The 22,510-nt window shown below is 40.5% G+C and overlaps 1 protein-coding gene across 14 annotated transcripts in view; it reads right to left on the reverse strand.

Annotated features, from left to right (window-relative positions):
- Nucleotides 1-22,510, reverse strand: part of Emsy (EMSY transcriptional repressor, BRCA2 interacting) — a 107,670-nt gene that overhangs the window by 27,127 nt on the left and 58,033 nt on the right. For all 14 annotated transcript variants that reach the window (XM_050154597.1, XM_050154598.1, XM_050154604.1 and 11 more), the window contains 4 exons: nt 15,507-15,783; nt 11,223-11,477; nt 7,892-8,041; nt 5,740-5,910 (listed from right to left, as the gene is read on the reverse strand). In XM_050154597.1, coding sequence (XP_050010554.1) covers nt 5,740-5,910; nt 7,892-8,041; nt 11,223-11,477; nt 15,507-15,783 — 853 coding nt within the window. The remainder of the gene's footprint in view (nt 1-5,739; nt 5,911-7,891; nt 8,042-11,222; nt 11,478-15,506; nt 15,784-22,510) is intronic.

Below are 22,510 nucleotides of genomic sequence, written 5' to 3' on the forward strand. Positions count from 1 at the left end.
ACAGGGCAGAAGGAGAGAACCAACTCCTGCAAGCTGTCCTCTGTCCTTGGCACCTCCATTCCCCAATATCAAAACCAACCAACAAAAATAGCAGCTTACGTAACCATATTAGTTCCTCCTGTTCAGGAACACAAACGGACGACAAACTATGAGGCTTCCCAGCACTGATCTAGTAGGTCCACACTCCTGCATGGAGCTTCCGAAGTTCCGATAGATTTTAAGATTGCTCCATCTACCTCTTTCCCTCAGTGTGCTAATCTCATACTGAGCATATTAGGCCCAATTCTACTTTTGCCCCTTAAATTTTCTGTGCCTAAGGAAGCAGGCAGATTCTACTTTTCTACAGGCCTGTGCAGTGAATGTTTAAATACAGAATGGGCACTCAACAAAAACACAACTTATTTGCAAAAATATTACATAAAGTTATATTATTTTCCACTGGAAAAATACTAACATTCCTTACTAGAATTTCAAACGAACATATTATAGGAAGTAATTTTACACCAAGAATAATAGGGTTCTAGTTCTAAGATTTATTCAGACGGGGCCTGGGAGATGCTGTTCTTGCCAAGAACCTGAAGTCAGCTCCCAGCACCCACACGGGGCCTCATTACCATCCATAATTCCAGGTCCAAGGGGTCCAGTACCCTCTTATGACCTCCATGGGTCATCCCAGGTCCAAGGGGTCCAGTACCCTCTTATGACCTCCATGGGTCATCCCAGGTCCAAGGGATCCAATACCCTCTTATGACCTCCACGGGCACCAGACACGTACATGGTGAACAAATGAACACACACACACTGGCACGCAGACAAAACACTCATACACATAAAATAAATCTAAAAAATGTTTAAAGAATTACGAAGCAATCAATCTGCTACACTGGGGCAATCCTGTTATAATTCTTCACAATATACTTGCTGCTGTGTAGGAATATTCAATACCCAAAACCTCATCCGGGCAAATGGGAAAAATCGTTTTCTTCCTTCAATTACACTGCTAATACGGGAGCCACTATAGGTCACAGGAACCAAGCTGCTCATCGCTCCGTTAAGGCAACTTTAACTCTTGATTAATTCTAAGCCGTCACATATGATGTGTAGGCCTTTTTAGACACTGGGAAATTATCAAATATTTGGTAATGGAAATGTGGGTTTATAAAAATGATCTCAAACAATCATAAACTATGCTTTTAAATTAACACCAAAATATAAGGGTCTTTTGGTTTTAAGATAAAACTTGCTTAACAACTGGTTTTATTTACATGTACTAAAACATCTACCGAGTCCTTATAAAGGTTTTGCAACTTAGGAGACAGTCATAAATCAAGCCTACCAGTTTAACAAGGGGGATAGGAGGGGGTGTCAATAATACCAAATGGGAGGAAGAGGACTAAGAGGAAACAAGTATAACACTGCTTTAGTCTGGAACATCAATCTTTTCTAGAATGACCAGTATTGAATGCCTGAAATTCCAGTGTACATGTCTGACCTACGGAGAAGTCTATGCAAACAAAGTTACACACCCAAAAAGAAAAGAAGGCCATGGCTGGGCTTTTGCAGTAGAGGATCTGCAGTTCTCATAATACAACAGAACCCGCACAAGCGGGCTAGCACCTTGTTTTCCTTTAGTTTGGTTTTTAAGATTTGTTTCTTCTGCAGTTCCAGGAATCAACCCCAGGACCTTGCTCATTCACACTCGGCAACTGTTCAGGTACCCGAGCTTCACTGCAGTCAATTTAGGATTCTTTTTTTTTCTCCTAGTTTTTTGAGGCGGGGGTTTCTCTGCATAGCCCTGGCTGTCCTGGAACTCTCACTCTGTAGATCAGGCTGGCCTTGAAGTGGAGAGTTGCCTGCCTCTGCCTCCCAAGTTCTGGGATTAAAGGTATGTGCCACCACAACTGCCTTCTGTGGATATTAAAAATGAAGCCATAAATCTTTTTCATGTGTACTGGTGTTTTGCCCACATGTATGTCTATATGAGGGTGATGGATTCCCTGGAACTAGAGTTACAGAAAGGTGTGAAAAGCCATGTGGATGCTGGGAATTAAACCCAAGTCCTCTGGAAGAGGTTAAGAGCCAGTGCACTTAACTTCTGAGCCATCTCTCCAGTCTCAAATCTTTTTGTTGTTTTTTAAAATAGGGGTTCTCTGTGTAACAGCCCTGGCTGTCCTGGAACTCATTCTGCAGACCAGGGTGGCCTCAAACTCACAGAGATTAACCTGCCTCGCCTCCAAAGTGCTGGGATTAAAGGCGTATCCCACAACCTCCCGACCCATTTACCATTTTTTTTTTTTTTTGGCACATGCTGAATCCTGTACATGTTTATATACCATAGCACGACATACAGATTCTGGCACTTCAGAGAACTACCAACAGAGACTATACTTAAGGGTAAAAACAATGGAATCAAATAACAATTACATTATGATCACAAAGGGTTCTCCAATAATGATGATGAATTCCAAAAATTCTTTACTTTGGGGGGGGGGGTGTGAGATGCTTAAACTGGAGAGGCAAAAGAACTGCCGGCTATATAGTTGCAGGTTAGGCCATATAGCTGGTGTGAGGCTAGCCTGGAATACACAGTGAGATCCTGTCTCCAACAGTAACAACAAACTATGAAACAAATCAAAACTATTACAGCCAGGTTTGGTGGTATGAGCCTACACTACTCTGGAGACTAAAGCCAAAGAATCACATGTTCTAGGTCAGCCTGAGTAACTTGGGAAAAGCCTGGTTCAAAATCTGAGGCTGAAAGGGGTGAGGATAGGGGCATTGAGAGGTGTGCTCTGCTGGAAGCCAGGGCTGGGGGTGGGGAGTGGAGTGTGAATATTATGGAATGCTGACTTAAATTTATTGGCTTAGATCCTACTATCCACAGACTCGTTTTGTTTGTTTGATTTGGTTTTTCGAGACAGGTTTTCTCTGCATAACAGCCCTGGCTGTCCTGGAACTTGCTTTGTAGACCAGGTTGGCCTCAAACTCACTGTCTCCTGAGCGCTGGGATTAAAGGACTGCGCCATCATAGTCCAGCTCCACAGATTTTTAAACCACTCTACCTTGGTTTCTGTGTAATATTTTATGCAGCTTTCCCCAAAACTAATTCAACAAATAAGCAGAAAAAACACGCAAGCAACAGTTCCTTGCTAGACACTGGGAAGATAAAGAGCCATGGCCAAGTCTTGCCCTAGGCCTGCAAAATGCCCTGAGAGTTAAGACAATTAATTCAACCCAGAAGGAGCCAAACTTATGCATAAAAGGAGCATTTTTCTACAATCAAAATTCAACAACACTCACAATATATATGTACATATATATAATCTAAAAGTTTTGTGATGCATATGCATATAAATAACATGATTTCCATTTGTTTCTTCCAATAAAAATGAAAATACAACTTTTCTAAAAGGTACCATGGAAAATTTAACCTGCCTTCTAAGGTGTTATACAAAGGAAGCAAGAGCTTCACAAATAATATGTATGTCCACCACAGAATTATTTATAATAACCAAACAAGAAAAACATCTAAAAGCCAAAAATTCCACATCTGTAAACAATTAAATCACTGAATAGTAAGAATATGATTAAATTATGGCACACAAGAGAATATTACATAACCATGGGGTAATCAAAATACATTTGCTGATATGGGAAAATATCTAAGTTGTTAATTAAAAATTGAATTTTAAATTACACAAAACATTATAGATTCTTAATTTTGCTTGTACCTTTCTAAATTCTCCCACAATTAGAGGAAGATTTTTTTGTTTTTGTTTCAAAGTCTTACAGCTCAGTGTCTGAGAATATTTTATCAAAAATGATTCTTTTGTATGGAGGACACAGGAATCAGAACCCACCACCTGCTCATAGATGAGGGCAGAAATTACTTTTAAATTTGTTCAGTCACGCTACCAGCTGATGCTGAGATTTTTTTTAATTACTATAGGATAATCTCACTGTCATAGGACAGCAAGAATATAAAGTAAAAAAAGCACTAATTTTTTTAAAATAAAGATTGTGAAATGGGAGCCAGAAAAATGGCTCACTAGGTAAAAGTACTTGCCACCAAGTTAGACTGTTTTAACTCGAAGTGAATATATCCTACAATGCTGGAACATTGTAATAATTCTCTCATGCAGAACCACCCACTCACTTCAAATAGCAACTAACCTTGAACAGTTTCCTCTTTAACACAAAGGTGGTGTGTGTGTGTGTGTGTGTGTGTGTGTGTGTGTGTGTGTGTGCACGCAGATAGATAGGTATCAGATCAAACCTCTGCTTCTAGGATGTGTGTGTACAATCTAATCTAGTAGAGAGCAGCTATGCCATAAATAAAGTCCCAGAAGAGACCTCCTGAATCTAGACACACCCGCAAGCTATACAGTACTATGAACTCAGACACAAGTAAGAAAGATGCTCTGGGTCATAAAAAGCTACCTTCCACAGAAGTCAACTCTCTGAAATGTGTTTGAGCGAGAGCTTTACACTGTTGAAAGGCACTATCAAGTGATACATTAGAGTATTAACTGTTTTACTTATATATCCACTTAGAAGCTACAGCACAATGATCCTGTCCTCCTCGGGTTAGCAAGCACTGGGTTTTCTCACTCACACTCCAGAGTGGAGCCAAAATTAACAGCTCTGAATAGAGAGCTCTGTGCCAGCACCATGCTCTGTTCTGCTTTCTTCCATTCTCCGAGTTATCAGCGACATCAAATTACCGCCAGGAACTTTATTCCTCTCATTTTAAAAGTTAGAACAACTCACCTGGGGCAGACAAAAACATGACTTGTCTACAAAAATAGTAGACAGCCAAAATCCATAAGGCTTGTTTAATCACATCATTTACATAATTTTAATTAAAAATAATAATCAATGAAAACAAATGCCACATTAACATTCTACTTCAGAATCTGTAACCCATATACTATAAAGATTAATGTGCCAATAAAAACCAGGTACTGTTATAGCATACCAAAAAATAGGCAGAGGCAGTTCTACTATCTCAGTAAAATATTTCTAAAAAGCAAATGGTACAAATGGTGCAGAAACAAAGATGTTCACTAAGCTAAAGTGGCATTAATGACTGAGACATTTGGATGCACATACAAGCGTTTCCACTGTCCTCTCTGCAGGCACTGGACACTATGTTACCTCTAAATCCTCAGGTCTCCTCTGATAAAGCTGCCACAACACCTCAAGTTATACAGAGTCTAAAGGGGGTGACAAATGTGAGACTATTTTTTAAGTGAAAAATCACTATGCAAACACAAACCATAGCTTTGCACTGTGACTTACAACTAAATGCTCTTCCAACTTGAGACTTACCAACAGCTATATTTAATCACTACATATACGGTCTGAAAAGTGTCAAATTTTGAAGCAAAATCTGGTGTTAATAAAGTCCTGCTGTAGAGAAACATGGCCATTTTAAAGATTTATTTATTTATTATGTATACAGTGCTCTGCCTATATGTATGCCTGAGTGCCAGAAGAGGGCATTAGATCTCATTACAGATGGTTGTGAGCCACCATGTGGTTGCTGGGAATTGAACTCAGAACCTCTGGAAGAACAGCCTGTGCTCTTAACCTCTGAGCCATCTCTCCAGCCCCCAAACATGGCTTTTCTTCTAAATGAAATCACCATTTTAGAGTGTGCTTTTAACACACTCTAGACATACCTACCAGAAACAATATTGCTGCTAATCATCTTTAACACACTCTAGACATACCTACCAGAAACAATATTGCTGCTAATTATCTTGCCTCCCAAGGTAGCTAATGATTTGGGTACTACAGTAATGATGCTCCCACTGGTAGTTTTCACGTAAGTTGCAGCTCCAGGGGTTGTGGCTACTCGACCTAAGGATGGGCTCACTGTTGGCCGAGTGTAGGTTGCCTGAGTACCTATAGGAAGTAGTGAAAAGAAAAACTGATCAAACTTTTCAACTAATAAAAAGAACTGTAACTGTAAATTTCACCATAGTTCAATGTCACATGTGTCACTTTAACTTGAAAATGGAACCGCAAGGCGTCAAGATGTCCATTTACAATTTTATAGCCAGTTTTCAATGTGTACAGCAAGAACCAATGCCAAGTCTATTCTAATTAGTTCTACACATAAAACTGTGACGTGTTGCATCAAATTACCAGCCCAAGGAAAGGCAGAGCATTCCCTTCCCTTCCCCTGCTATCATTCTTCCACTAGTTTTTACCTCAACGCTTAAATGTAACCGCCTTCCTGTCAAAGCCCTATGGGTGTCTCTGTTACAGATATCTACGGTCCCTGAGTCTGTCTGATGCTGTCCCAGAGCTAAACTCAGTGACACCATTCGGCCAATTAAGGCAATATCTTATACCCTGCTATTCTCTAAAGAGATTTTCATCTTTTCAAGGACCAACCCATCATTCTACTAGAAATACAGCTGAAACTGCCAAGAACTGTCAGGAACAGTTTGCAGACTAAAATCACCTCTATTTGAGCATTTCCTCCACTTTAACTAGCCAGTCAGAAAATCTGTCTTTACATCTCTCTCCAAAGATTTTACACCTCTCCTACTATTTCTACTTTTCTCACTTCCAGAGGATTGAAAACTCATCACATGAGCATGGTGCCCTTTCATATAAACGCAGGAACTCTGAACAACTACTCCTACAAGAAGGATCAGCCTCAGGGAAAGTGAAGAGGAAAAGGAGAAAGATGAAGATGGCATTTGCTTAACCTGAAGTGAGATTCGGAAAACACTGTAACAGTTATTTCCAAAATATCCCACCTTGAAAACAATACTTTTAAGGTAGGAAGTCACATGCTGTAAAAACTTAGAACCACTACAACCACAAGAGGAACAGTAAGAAGAATTAGTCTGATCACAGAATACATTCGAACCAAGGGAAAAAAAAAAGTCTAGTGCAAAATAAACATGGTACAGGGCTATAAAGTTTGAATGTTTTGAATTATAAGAACAACAACAACAAGCAAACAAAACAACTCCAGCTTCTGTTCAAAACAATTAAAGAGAGAGAGAGAGAGAGAGAGAGAGAGAGAGAGAGAGAGAGAGAGAGAGAGAGAAGGAAACAATGTTGTACTATAAACACAGAAACAGGACCCGGTTTTGCTATGTATGGGTCTGGCTTTTATGTAGGTCTGGGTATTTGAACTCAGGTCCTTACACTTGCGCCTTAACAAGTGCTTTTACATACTGAGTTATCGCCTTAGCCCCTGACTTGATATCATTTAACATGTATAAGGTTCACAAAGGGTAGTTATTGAAAATGTGCTTCCCTGTTCCCCCTCAAGCACGGGAACAACGGCATGCTCCAGTCTAGGCGGCCCCCCTACTCTGTGATGTGCACAGACTCTTGTGAGTGACATCCTTGATGGTGGGCACGTTTTCAGCTACTCAACAAGTGCTGGCTGAGGACCTACATGTGGGGAATAAGATTTGTCCCTTATCCCATGAAGCTTGCTGTCTATGTGGATGCCACTCAACCAACAACTACACGAGTAGAAACTGGAATAACTCACCGCAATGAAGAGAAATAACAGAGGACTATGAGGGAAAAAAATCAAAGAGGGCTAACTAACTTCAGGGCCAGGACAGAGTTCAGAGTCAGACAGACCTGAAAACTGGGAGAGTGAATGCTTCGCGTGCACCAGGCCCCTGGTCTGACCCCCAGCACCCAGGAGGTGGGGATTGGAGGATCAAGAATGAGTTCAAGGTCATCCTCAGCTACACACAGAGTTCTAAGCTAGAGACCCTGTCTCAAAGCAAAATAAAAAGGACTTCTTTGTAGAACTATCTCATCCCTTTCTCGATGTGCAAGTCATAACGCTGACCTGGGGCTTGTTTGCTGACATGAACGGATGGCCTGATGCTGTGAGACTTACCAGTAGGAGTAGTGACCAGCTTGGTTGTCATGATTGCACCGTTACTGCTAACCACCATAATAGGGGAGTTGCTGCTGGTGGGTAGAGTTGCAGTCACTGGTTTGGGTAAGATTTTACTTGGTTGAACCTGCTGTGTGATGATTTTAACACCTTTGAAAGAAAAAAGATAAATCTCAGTACAGATAATTGTAAAAGAATGCCACTTAGCCCAATAGGGCAACAGCTACACACGTCTACTGAGTCTCACTCTAGAGATGCTTCTTTAACACTGATGAAACTCTAAGCTTTCGTCGCTCAAATTTCTCTTTCCTAAATCCTCCCAATGCAAGAATGCAGCTATATTATTTTAACAGATTTCTTAAAGAAAACTAAACCTGAACTTTTATATGAGTTTTCAAACGAGTTAGCGAAAGCAAATAATGTGTTTCATCCAAGCACTTGAGAAGAAAGGACTAGCATAGGCATCACGAGCAGTCCACACGCCCTTCCAGCAGCAACAAAGACGGTTCGTGACACGGAACTGACGTGATAAGCTGATGAACAGTTAACAGGCTAAGCACAGTTTTTGTTTGATTTGTTAAACGGCTGACTGATCTCTCACTTGTTTTATATTGAAATAGGATCTTATTATATAGCCATGGATGGCCTGAAACTCACTGACTAGTCCAGCCGGGCCTGGAACTACAGATCTTACTGCCTTTGCCTCCTGGGTGCTGGGATTACAGACAGATGTGTGCCACTATGCCCAGCTTAAAAATCTTTTCATGCTTTTGTTTTTGTTGTTAGAACTGTTGAACCCAGGGATTCACACATGCTAGACAAGTGCTCTTCACTAAGCTATATCCTGAAGTCCTAAAACAGCCTTCTGAAAAAAAAGTATTTTGTTTGTTTGGCTTTTTTCAAGACAGGGTTTCTCTTTAGCTTTGGGGTCTGTCCTGGAACTAGCTCTTGTAGACCAGGCTGGTCTCAACTCACAGAGATCCACCTGTCTCTGCCTTCTGAGTGCTGGAATTAAGGTGTGCGCCACTACTGTCCGGCTCTAAAAAAAAGTATTTTAATAACTCACTTTATCAAATGCAGAATGCCAAAAGAGGCCACACCAGTACTGCACCTATATAAAACATGCATGCGAAAAAGAATTCAAAGGCGATATGCAATAAAAACAATAAAAATGTTAAAGAAGCTATACTGGGACTTTTTAATTTTTTTAATTTTTATATTTACAATGTTATGATGTTTACACTGGCTTTCCAAACATAAAGTATTCATTAAAATGCATGAGATCTAGCTACACTTCTAAATCAGTGGTAACTAAAGAAGGAAAATTTAGTACCATTTCTCAATTGCCAATCTTTTAAAGAAAATACAGAAAAAAATATTCTCAACACAGAAAATTAAGAACTGCATTATTTCTAGTGTAGTGTGATAATTTATCTTGACTGTCAATTTGACAGAATTTAGAATCACCATGGGAGCAAACCTCTGGGCTTGCCTGGAGGAACTTTCTGGATTAGGTTAAGAAGGACGACCTACACGTCCTTGGCTCATCCTGGACTGAATAAAAAGGAGACAAGAACCAACCAGCAGCACCGCCCACTCTGCTGCTTCTCTGAGGACGCAATGTGACCGGCTGCCTCAAGCTCCGACCACCACCACTTCCCCACCACGGTCTCACTTCAAGTAAGTAAGCCCTTCCTTTCCTAAATGGCCTCTGTCACAGCATCAAGGAAGCAACCAATGCAGGCGGTAACAAACTGAGAAATTACAAAACAGGTCTACGTACTTAGTAGCTTTAAGTAATTCTAAACTTCTACTAGCTAAGAAAGAAATTAAAATTACAGTATCTGGGCATAATTAGGTAAGTAACAACTCGTGACTATTTAATCTACAAAATAAAAATCAATTAGTATATACCTCATAAGGCTATTATTGTAAGGATTAAACAAACTTGTAAAGTTTCTAATACATGTTGAATTCAGTAAGTATTATGGAAACAGTTCTGAATATAATGAACCATAAGCAGTAAGGTCATCCAAGGAAAATTATTTCTAATATTTCTTACTAATGAACAATAATCCTGTATAATGTCCATGCAGAAAGAGGCTCCAAGAAATAACCACACACAAAAAAATTCACAAAATCAAAAGTCAATTCTACTCAGTCCTATGCAAATCAACTGACCATGAAAGAGAAAGCCAACCACATAAACACATTTCCAAAGAGGGTCTTAAGAACTCTGGCCCTCTCAGAAAGTGGCAGGCTGGGAAGCCACCCTCTAAAGAACTAAGTCACTCTGGAGCGCCACGTCTAGTGGGATGGCGTGAGGAGCTCTTCAGTCCACACAATGGACTAATGGAGTCACAAAGCAACCACCACTGAAAGGCTCTGGGGACCACAGGGCAGCCCCATGGGTCAGAGAACTGACATCAAGCCTGATCATCTAAGTTCCATCCCAAAGACCCACATGGTGGAAAAAGAGAACCTGTTCATGCAAGGGATACTCTGACTTCCACATGCACACCACTGGCACACATGTAGGCACAAACACATGTTCTTACTCAGAACATGTGCACATACACACACATACACACCAAATATAAGTAAAATGCAATAAAAAAGAATGTTCTGTGTGGTGGTTTGAAAGAAAATGGCCCCCAAAGGGAGTGGCACTATTAGGTGTGGCCTTCCTGGAGGAAGTGTGTCACTGTGGGCTTTGAAGTCTCATAAACACTCAAGCCACGTCCAGAGAGGAAAAAAACCACTTTCTGTAGCCTGCATATCAAGGTGTAAAACTCTCGGCTTCTCCGCCACGTGAGCCTGTATGCTGCCATGTTCCACCGTGATGATAGTTTACTGAACTTCTGAACTGTAAGTCACCTCATGAAACGTTTTCTTTTATCAAAGTTGCCATGGCCATGGTGTCTCTTCACAGCAACAGAAACCCTGACTAAAACACTCTGGAAAGGGGTTTTACTCTGGAAAGGGGTTTTACGGCAAATAGCAAATAAAGAAACATCTACCCAACCAAACCCAATAGTTAAAATCACGTTCCGTGACATCTGAGACAAGACCGTTTCTCTTTCCCCTCCCTCAGCTCTGCAGTTACAAAGAGCATGGTCCCTTCTGCACAGCTCTTAGCCAGAGGACATTCTTTTCAGGAGAAGCAGGACTTCAGCTTATCCTCCTCACAGCTGCTTAACGCCAACTGAAATACCACAGAGAATATTTCCAATCCATAGTAGAATCCAATAGAAACAAATACCAAAAGGACCACAAAACCCTCTAAACATCTGGTAATAAAACAGCAGCCCTCGTGCATTCTTCCAGTTACCTGACTCCTGTTTGATCTGAATGGTAGGCTTGATGCCAGGTGGCAACGGTGACTGCTGTGGCTGCTGCTGCTGAGACACTGAGGAAGGCTGGGCCACGGGCTGCTGTGTCTGCTGCTGCACTTGCTGCAGCTGCTGCTTAGGAGACTGCTGATGCTGTTTAGGAAACTGTGCAAGAATCTGGGTAGGGGCACTCACTAAGCTTTTGGGGGAAGGAAGTCTTGTCGATGCCATTTTGATTGCTGATGTGGATACACCTACAGAAAAGTAAAGAAGATTTAGGGCTTTTGGGATTTTCGGATTTCGGCTCAGAGGAAGCCACGGTACAACTTTCTTCAGTCATTCCAAATTGGGTTCACCCGACACCAGCCGCCTCCACCATGCTGCCCAAGTATGACCCCTGACAAGATCAAAGTCATGCACCTGATGTGCACTGGAGGTGAGGTCAGTGCCATCCACCTGGGCCCCAAAATTGTCCCTCTGGGTCTGTCTCCAAAAAAAGTTGGTGATGACATTGCCAAGGCTACTGGTGACTAGAAAGGTCTGAGGATTACACTGAAACTGACCTCCAGAACACAGAGGCCCAGGTTGAGGTGGTGCCCTCTGCCTCTGCCCTGATCAAGAAGCCTCCAAGAGACAGAGAGACGCAGAAGAACATTAAACACAGTGGGAATATCATGTTCCACAAGATCGCCCACACTGTCAGAGATCTTTCTGGAACCATTAACGAGATCCTGGGTACTGCACAGTCTGTGGGCTGCAATGTGGATGGCCGCCACCCTCATGACATCAACAGTGGAATGCCCAGCTAGTTAAGAAGCAACAAGAGAAAATATTTCAATAAAAAACTATCTGATAAAAAAACAAAAACAAAAAACCATCAGCCAACTAATGTCTTGGGAACACGAAGGAACAAATGTAAAGTCAACTATTATTAAAAAAAAAAAAACATTTACTAAGTAGACTAACTACAGTGCCCACTCTTGGTTATATTATAGTCTTGCTTCATTGACAAGCTTCTAATTTTTCTGTAACCACCTTACTTATTTTCATTGTAGTCTAATTCTAGTATCACTGCCGGCTGCTATTCTCTTTCTTTCCTTTCTAACAAAGCAGCATCTTTCCCCCTGAGAACCCACAGTCCTGGGCATTGGCATACACTTCCAGGGAAGCCTGTCCCTAAGTCAGCTCTAGAGGATAATTCTCAACTGACCTAAGCTTGCCATGGTACTCCATTACTTTTCCAGCAATAAGGTAAAACTAGTTATAGCCACCATGCTATGAGAGGAATCTTCCTGGAGAACATCTAGGTAAGGTATTCTCTCTCTTCTAGGATTTTTTTGTTTTCCCTTGGTATTTTCATGGCTATGGTGCCTACAATGTATGCATCTAACCAACAGCAGAGTTACCCAAGGGGAAAAAAAATTCCTTACTGGCCCAATGATTCACCCAACTTAACTGAAGACTTCTGAAATAGTAAAGCTTCTTAGAACACCAATCAGTCAGTCGGGGCTTACTTCTGTGCAGTCATTCAGTCAATCACTCTTCACATTTTGCAAATAAATTTAGACATTAATCCAGTCAGACTCAGAATAAGTAATTTATTATACATTTGGATGCACAAAAGAATGAAGGGAATACTACTAAATCAAACATGTTAGTCTACCTTTGGAAGAATTATGAATGAAGCTACATTAATAATTTTGGTTAAATATGTGTTATGGTTTAAGTATATACCAGAGTCCACGTATTAAAATTCAACCCCAATGTAAAGTCTTAAAAAGCTGGAAAAGTCAACTGACTTAATGACTACAGTTTAGAACACCATAAAACCAAACACGGTAGTCTGGACTACCGTGACTGGGGATCAGTGGCTTTTTAAGAGAAAAAGCACTCAGAGAAGGCACACACATGCACTCCTTTCCTCTTGCCATGTGACCGCTGAATACTCTCCTGAAGCTCTGAAAGTACATCACTAGATGCAAGTTCCTGAGTTTAGATTTTCAAACCATAAGCCAAAATAAACCATTTTCCATTATAAAGTTACCCAGCCTGAAATACTTCATTATACCAAATACAATATAAAATAGTTGAAAGCTGCAACAGGAACTTTAGGGAAAGAATGACACCCCAAAACTGTTTTTATGTAAGAAATTGTAAAGTTGGGCCAAAGAGACGGCTCAGTGGGTGAAGCATTTGCTGTGTAAGCTTGGTGCTCTGATCTGATCCCCAAAGCCCACATAGAAGCGGAAGAAGAGCAGCAACTCCACAAAGTTGTCTTCCTCCTGCCACACTGTAACACACGCACACCTACGCACACACATCAAGTGTAAGTGAAGGAAGGGAACACGTGAAAGTAGGAGTACTGCTCGAATTTTGTGTGTTTAAGAAAATAACCAAGGAAGGAAGCAGGAATGGGACAGCATACTGGTTACACAGTTCCATTTGTTTTAAATCTTAGGAATTATTCTTGTGTGAGATGGGTCCACAGATAAAGGAGACTGTCACGCCTAACAACTTGCGCTGGATCCCTATGACCCACACGGTAGAAGAAGAGAACCAACTCCCAAAAGTCTCCTGACTTCCACATGTATGGCATGCATGTGCATACTGACACAAATATATACAAAAACACATTCACAAATGACATAAATAATGCTTTTTAAAAAGGAAAGAAATTATTCCCCCATAATGTTGTTTTATTTTACATTGTTCTATCAACAAAGATAACAAGGACTTACTATTGACCAGGCATTAGTGAGATAATCTAAGACAATGTTCAAGAAGATAAAATGTACACTGAGAACCCTCCCAGAAGCTCCCCTATTCCCACTGAAGACTCTTGCTCCAGTGCTGGTGAGCCCAGTAAAATTCACAAAGACACTAATCTAGAATATTAAAACCAGGAAATAATCTAAATGAAAAGTGAGTAAAAAATGGCTCAACAGAAACAGAATTAAACAACGATGAAAATAACTAAAGTGATTCTAGAAACTAGAAATATGTCAATGATGCAAAACTGTAAGAAAATGCTATCAAATGGAGTAGGAACTGTCTATTACAGAGACATTAACAACATGGCCAGACTGTTAAACAGGAAGTGTACTGCAATACTACTGCAGGCAACTGGTAGACTGTTTTTTGTTTTTCTACTGTTCTCTAGAATTCCTGAATCAACTGGTTTCAAGTTTTAAAGACTTTAAAAACAAACATTGTTCAGATGTTAAATGTGGACAGTCATAAAATTGGGAGGACAGGGAATCTGACAAGGACAGAACCCTATGGAATAAGAGAGGAGAACAGAGATTTCTTCAGAGCTGGTCTAAATATAATGAAAGAAACAATACCAGCAGGTACAACATAATTGGAAGCAACGTACTGCATAAGCTGAAACAGGCTCGAGATAGGAGATCTAAGGTCAGCAGAAGACTGTCACACTATTGTAAAAGGAATTCATGAGGGCTGGAGAGATGGCTCAGAGGTTAAGAGCGAGCACTGGCTGCTCTTCCAGAGGTCCTGAGTTCAATTCCCAGCAACCACATGGTGGCTCACAACCACCATGTGGTCTGGAGCCCTTCTCTGGTGTGCGGGCATACACCGAGGCAGAATGTTGTAAACATAATAAATAAATCTTTTAAAAAAAAAAAGGAATTCATGAAATCTATAGAAAACATGAGGGAAACCACAAAATGAAAGAAAAAGACTTCTTACCACGTAAGAGAAGGTAGCAACAGAATAAAAAATGCAACCAACCGAACTAATTTGCAACGGCCCATTCTTTGGTCTTTGGAGAGCAAAAGAACATCCCTGAGATGACCAAAAAGTTATTTACAGCTTGGGATCTTGAGCAAAAATCCAGAAGAACCAAATAAGGAGCAATCCTCTAACAATAAACTGTTTTCAAACACACAGAAAACATACCAATTCACACCTTTCTCTATGATACCAGCACCAGACTTTCAAATACCAAATCACACATGCACAACAGCATATACAATACGCTGTGAACCTTCCCCTAAGGAAAAGCCCAAGTATGTGTCTATTTGCTTCCATGTTTATAAATGGAAGAACTTAGAAAGGACAGAACAAGGTGCAGGAGGTACAGAGAAGAGAAAACTGCAAACACTTCATTCTCAGGCTAAGGGAGGGTGAGCAGGGAAGTCTTCGCTGACTTAATACACTCTCTCTTTCTCTCTCTCTCCCCTCCTCCGTCCTCCCCTCCCTCCCTGTTGTCTTCAAAAGTCCCCCACCACAGGGACAGAACTGAACAGTGGCTCTCCACTCACCTTGTGCTACTGTTGACATGACCACAGACGGTGTAGAAGACACCACAGCTGTCACTGCAACTGTACTAGAAACAGGTGATGGCGTGGAACTGCTGTTGCCACTGCTGCTACTGGTGACCAGAGAGGACTGTGATGCAGTTATAACAACAGGTGGCTTCTGAGTTGTGGACGCAATGACTGATGTTGGTACAAGCTTAGTGACTGCTGCATAGTTATGGGATTTGGAGAGAATGTTGGGCACGAAGGTTGAACTTGGTGATGTGGTCACTATAATAACCTAAAGGAGGAAAGATAAGTTATTTTCATGTACCTACTATATACTATCAGTGTATTTAAACTCATATAATCTAAAACTAGTTTTGCAATAGGAAAAACAATTCAACAGAGAGAAATATACAGTTAATTGAACTTATATGAACACTTTCCTTTACCGGCAAACATCAAAACTATACCAATCTCCAGCAAGTAATTTAAGAGGCACTGTTCAGTATTGTGCAGGATGTGGCTGGCTCTGGGAACATCCCAGTACACCATTCGGGGAATGAATCCACACCATCACATGAGCAAGTAATCTGGAGGTGTGTTCACCTGTAAATACTTATTGAGCATCTACTATGTGCCAGGCATGGTTCTAGACGCTGAGGAAACAAGAATGAACAAAACTCACTTGCATGGAGTATACATTCTAGTGCAGAGAGAGAAATAAAAACATACATGACACGTAGAAACAAATGGAAAAGACAGTAAGCCAGGGTAAAGAAAGAAGGACGGTTAGAGTGAAGAGCTCTCTGTAAGGTGACATTTCAGCAGAAACCAGAAGGAGGTCTGACCCATGTGCTAGTCGTACTCAGACAGACACTCAGTGGCATGGGGAGTGGAAACAATGGCTCTGAAGACAAAGGCAAGCTTTGGATCCTCTATAGGACACACTGGCGTTGATAAGGCACACAACCATGGAGACGTGATGGAGGACCAGACAACGGAAAGTCCTGACAGTTCACGCCATGCCAGCAGCAATACTTCTCTGTCATCTTCCTCCATAACATTCATAACCTTATTACCTAATAAGGAGAAGAACATCAAGCAAAGTCTAGGAGTGAGGCTAACTAAAACACCTGGCCTGTCAAGGTTATTTAAAAAAAAAAAAAATCTAGGAAAATCTGAGAAATCTTCACAGTGAGAAGTGTCTAAGGAGACAGGCAAACAGAATGTGGCATCCTGGGGGGATCCTGGAACAAAGGACAGGAAGGAAAACCCAAGGAAAACCAAATAAACTATGGTCTTAGGTTAATATTAATAATGCATTATTACTGTAAGTTAAAACAATGCATCATACAAATAAAAATATTAACAGGGAAAGAGGTGTAAAATATACAACTTCTACAAATTTTCTGTAAATCTAAAACTTCTCAAAACTGAATCTATTTTTTAAACGTATCTGTCTGCGGATGGAAGCTACAGTAGGCAGTAACAGCAGACACAGACAAACGAGGACTTCCTATGAAAACCAGCAGACAGAGTGGCGACCACCGTTAGCTACACCTTCTAAGTGGACTAAAAGGATGTGCTCCAAGCCTGGAAGGCCAGGTTTAGCCAGTAAGGCTGAGAGACCACAGAGTAAGCAGCAGTGCAACTCAGAGAACAGCATGGAATAAAGGACCCATGGCCAGAACCACCCGCTGTGCTGAAGACAGAGAGGAAAGCAGTGCAGAAAGCCTACAGTAAAGAGGGTTATAAGCAGAAGTTGATCAACATGAAAGCCAGACTAAAGTATCTGGATTTCATATTAAGAACAATTAAGCCATGGGAAGATTTTAAGCACAGAAACAAGGTGTGATAGCTATTTAAAAAGGTCATTCCCGTTGCCATGAAGTGAGAGGCAAAGTAGAAGCGACTCCAGCAGGCCAGAAGAGAAGTGGCAGCAGTCTCCTGGGCTGGGGGTTATCAGAAAGGAAGGGACGTGATCAGATTCAAACTATTCTGACAAGCAGAGAAACTGAAACTTGTGGAGTTCCTAGAGCAGAACCAAGAAAAGCTCCCAGAGCTGATATGTGCACATTTTATTTAGTTGTCCCCGATCCCGTGACACAGACACTATTATTATCCCCATTTCACAGTAAAGAACATAAAAACTACTTATGCTTTGGTGGTACGCATCGCAGCTTTACTTTGGGGTGAGTAAGCAGTGTAATAGTAATACCCAGTTTTTTTCACTATAATCTTTTGTGCCTACCTAGGACAGAACAAATTGTTTTGAAAAAAATCCAAAGAAGTTATGGGAGAAATTCTTTCAGTTTTACATTGGTCCTAAAAGAAAATCTGAAGTTAAAGCAGTCAAAAATTTTCTGAGTGAGTCTGTACTTGGTGTATCTACATCAAGGAAACATAAACCATCCCGTCCCTGCATATTTTCAGTGTAACAAAGAACTTAAGACATGAGCACTTGTCCAGTACTTTAAGGAGTCTGCTGTTTAAGCAGACATGTGGAGAAAGCTGGTGAGTGTAAGCACACGCAGGCTGGAGTAGCAAACAGTATGCAGTACTATTATATAAACTGACAAGTGCACCAATACGCCAATAGGTCATACGCTTCAGAGTCAAATGAGCCTGCACTTAGAGCACCCTGCCTCTGTCATTTTCAAATGACAGGCCCCGGACGTGTTAAAATCTTTAGGCTCCAATTTATTTTTTCTATAAAACAGGGATAATAATTCCAACCTTACAAAGTCAAGACAAGGATTGGATGATACAATCACTGAAGCATCTACTAGGCACATAGCAGGTGGTCAATATGACAGCTAACAAACGGTGCTTACTAGACGCTCACTGCCCCTATTTAATGTAGATGGATACGAATAAAGCATTGTAGACCACTTCTATCCAGAAACAATATGGAATATACTGTGTTTGTTTTATTAGAAACATGTTCTTTCCTTCCCTGCCTAAGTCTGATATCCCTGAGTATGCAAAGAATCCACAGCTACCAGACCCACAATAATAGGGTATTAAAAGCAATTTGGTTTCACTTTTGCCAATCCTGAAGCACTAGCCACAGCTTCCAAGAGGCACAATGCCGATGGCTGCAGTACGAGAGGATTCTCCAGGCCTGGCAGGAAAGGGAGAAGGAAGTATGTACAGCTCAAGTATCTGAAACTTCAGAAGAAAGGCAGGATTCTAACTTAAGAAGGAATGAATCGGCTGGAGAGATGGCTCAGCACTTGAGAACACTGGCAGCTCTTCCAGAGGTCCTGAGTTCAATTCCCAGCAACCACATGGTGGCTCACAACCATCTGTGAGATCTGGTGCCCTCTTCTGGTGGGCAAGCACACATGCAGACAGAACACTGTATACATAATAAATAATTAATAAATAAATAAATTTTAAAAAAAAGAAAGAATAAATCTAGGGTCTCCAGAAGCACATGTAGATTACAGATACAAATGATAAAACATACTTTGAGATTTCAATACACAAATGATTTCTGATCTGTACAGGGCTTTGCTTCCCGAACTTGAGTTCCACCCTGGAGAAATCACTTACACTTTAAAGTTGCTTATTACAACAGGGGAGATTAAAAGGTTTTGAAGCCAAGTGAACCAGACAGTGTTTCTTCAGGCCATAATTCAAATTACTGACCTTCTAGCACTCACAAAAACTCCTTAAGAGTGCTGGGACTTGCACCCTAAGGACAGAATGAAAAATATCAATCAAGCACATGAAAGCATAAAGCTATATTCTGTTGCTGTTTGCATCTGTGCAGCATCAATGTTGTTTTAAATGAGGCATAGTCACATACGTGGAAATGTACCTATGCTGAAAATGCACAACCTATTTATTTAAATGTGAATACCGTTTACAAAATCAGAAACAATTATACTTAACGTAAAGTCACTTTACTATATAATTAATTGTTAAGTTGACTTAAATACAAAGTGTAAGAAATCCAAGGTAAATACAATTAGGACAACAGCCTTGGATAAAAATATTTTTTTTAAATCCAATTACCCAGAAAACAGAAAACAAAGCATGGAAAGTGTATTTATTAGTCCTCACCACTCTAACTGTCCAGAAGGCTTTAAAGCAGATGTCAGAGGAGGAGTGACATAGGAGAGCACAGCCTTACAAGTGGAGCACAGCGGATGCTCAGCAGTTATTTGTGGAATAAATGAGTCCTAGTTTTTATTTAATTTGCCTTAAATGATTATTTTTTTAAAACACAAGTAAATCTAAATCTCTAAATCTGAAGATTCATGGTATGACCTATACATGAATTTGGAAGGAAATGAGCCTTCTTAAAAGCATGAGTCCAACAACCTGAAATACTCATCCTCCCCTCAAAATCCTGACGACACAAAAAGTCAGTAAGGAGAAAGAAGAAGAGAAAGTGAAAACAAAGCACCCAGACTCCACTTACAGGGAGCCCCATCTGTTACAAACCTTTCTCACGTAAATCTACCAAAGAAGATTAGAAAGTTAATGATGTGAGGCCATGTTTATTAAGCACTCACTGTGTAGGCTATAATTATTTTAGGTGAATAATCTCACCTAATTCTCCTGGCAACTCTTAAGAAGAACTATTGTAACTTTTGTTTTAAAAGGGAACAGGTTCAAGGAGTTGTTAGCAGAGGCCCAGTGATACACACAGCTCTGGGGAAAATGACCAGACAGCACTGGGTCAGATCTACTTATGTGTGGACTGATTTGTTCATTCATTCATTCAACAAATATTAACTAGCATCTAGCATAGCTAAAGCACTGTTCAAAATACTAGGGAATATTGTAATGAATAAAACAGAAATCTAAGCTATTCTCAGTAGTCTATGGGAGAAATAGAAAATAAACTTGTAATTTATAACATCAACTACTTAACAAACTTAATAAATAAAAATGAAGTAAGATTTAACAACCTGAAGCATAGTCGTATAATAGTCGGTTGGTGTCAAGGACAGCTTAGGATGGAGTTAGGGATGATACAGCTCAGAGGTAGAACACTTGTCCAGTATATACAAGTCCCTGCGTTCACACACATGTGCGCGAGCGCACACATACACACACACACACACCCCTACAAAAAGAAAAGGGATTCCATACCACCATATAAAAAGTGGCCTTCAGAAATGCTTCCTTGAAACCAAGTAAAAATGCAAACATGTTCAATAAACACTGAAATCATCAAAGACAGTTAATTTCAACGTATTAGTGGATAAGTTTCAGTGAACCAGTAGACTCTACATTTGAAATAGTTCGTTAATATTAGTGAAATGTTGACTTCCAAAAACAATTTGCAAAGCAAAAGAGCTCGCATTTTTAGGTACATGTCCTGTGGCACATCTTAAATATTCAACCTCACGTAACTCTTGTAATAATCTCTGACTTGGCATTACTCTTGTCCCTGAGATAAGACTCAGAAACATTTACTATCTCATGTAACACAGCTACTTCCACATTGACTCTAAAGTACTGGGAGTCAAGTTTATAATACTCAAAGCAGGAAACTGGAAGATTCTTGCCAATGAACCTGACCACTCTAAGGACAAGTAGCAGAGGGACAGGGTAGTTAATGTCAGTTTCATATATAAGCTGACTGCCAGATGCTTAAGGAAATTCTGAAAAGAAAAACATCAAGTAATAAAATGAACTAGTCAAGATAACATGAAAAAAGAAAACCAAACCAAAAGACTTATAAATATAATCAAATAAAAGAATACAATCATCCTACCGAAAAGCAGGCTATTATTTTTAAAAAGAAAAACAAGGGCCATCTACCAGAAGAAGAAAGAGTTATTAGAAATTTGAAGTATGATGGTTGCCAAGGATGTTAATGCAATCAGGCATTCATATCAGCCGCGGCTACATAATGAGTCACAAGTCAGACTGAACTAAATAGTGAGATTATTTCACCAAGAAAAACAGTATTATAGCAAAAATGAACAATTCCATGCAAGTATTACAGGATACTAATCAAGGGTACAGAAAGTGGCAATACACATTCACCACGCTAGGGCCTCTTCTAACATCTTCACTTATATTACTTGCTATATCCAAAGCTCTTACAGACACACTGGGCTCTCCCCCTCTATTTCACAGAGAAAGCCTAGGTAATAGAGTTTAGTTTCCCCATGGTCAAAAGAGCTAATGGCAAGCTGGATGAAAATCAAGGAAGTCTAGATTTCGAAACCCATACGCCAAGCCACTGTTACAGTAGGGGAAGGGGGGACAGACGGACATGAAAAATAGGAATGAATAGTAAGAGCAAATCAGGAGATCAATTCAGAAAGTTCCACACTGTCAGTAAGTGGCCCACAAAGGAAATGTAGAACATCAAAGAGTTAGCCCAAGAACTTGTGAGGACTGAAGGCAGGCGTGTGCAGCATAAAAGCTCTGTTGACAACCTGAGGGCAACTCCACAGAGTCTCCAAAGGTGAAAGTAGAAGCTAAACAACAGAATGGCACTGGGCATCTCAAGAACACTGCTGGAAGCTGGAAGCCAAGTGAACAATGTCTTTAAAACTCTCAGGGGAAGCTTCCCTTTGTACACACAGGGTCTCAAAAAACTTCACAGTCACTAACATACTGGGAAACTCCTAAAGGACATGCTTCAGTAAAATAAATAATCTAATAAAAAGGGAAGAACAGAAAGATGCTCAGAAGGAAACCAGCGTCAGGTCACCCGCATCCACACTAGCGTGTGAAGACTGGGGACTGCAAGAACATGGAACTGGAAGTGGACGCATGCCAGCACTCAGAGAATAAAGGAGAATGCATTTATTCACTTACCCACACCCGTCTCTTCCCTAACTCTATTGGCAAAGCAAGTGTCCTAAACACAAGACCACATAAACAAAGACTGTACAACTTTTCTAGTTTGTTTCAAAACAGCATTACAATTATCAAATACAACGTAAGTCTAGAAGCAGACGTGACAGCTGTCACCTTGAGCAAGCCATCTGGCAACTAAGCCTCATCTTTAAAAAGTGGATGGTAATACCTATCGCAATGCCTTC

The sequence above is a fragment of the Alexandromys fortis genome, unplaced genomic scaffold (assembly GCF_014885135.2).
Source record: "Alexandromys fortis isolate MF-2015 unplaced genomic scaffold, M_Fortis_MF-2015_v1.1 scaffold_77, whole genome shotgun sequence".
NCBI classification, from domain to species: Eukaryota; Metazoa; Chordata; class Mammalia; order Rodentia; family Cricetidae; genus Alexandromys; species Alexandromys fortis.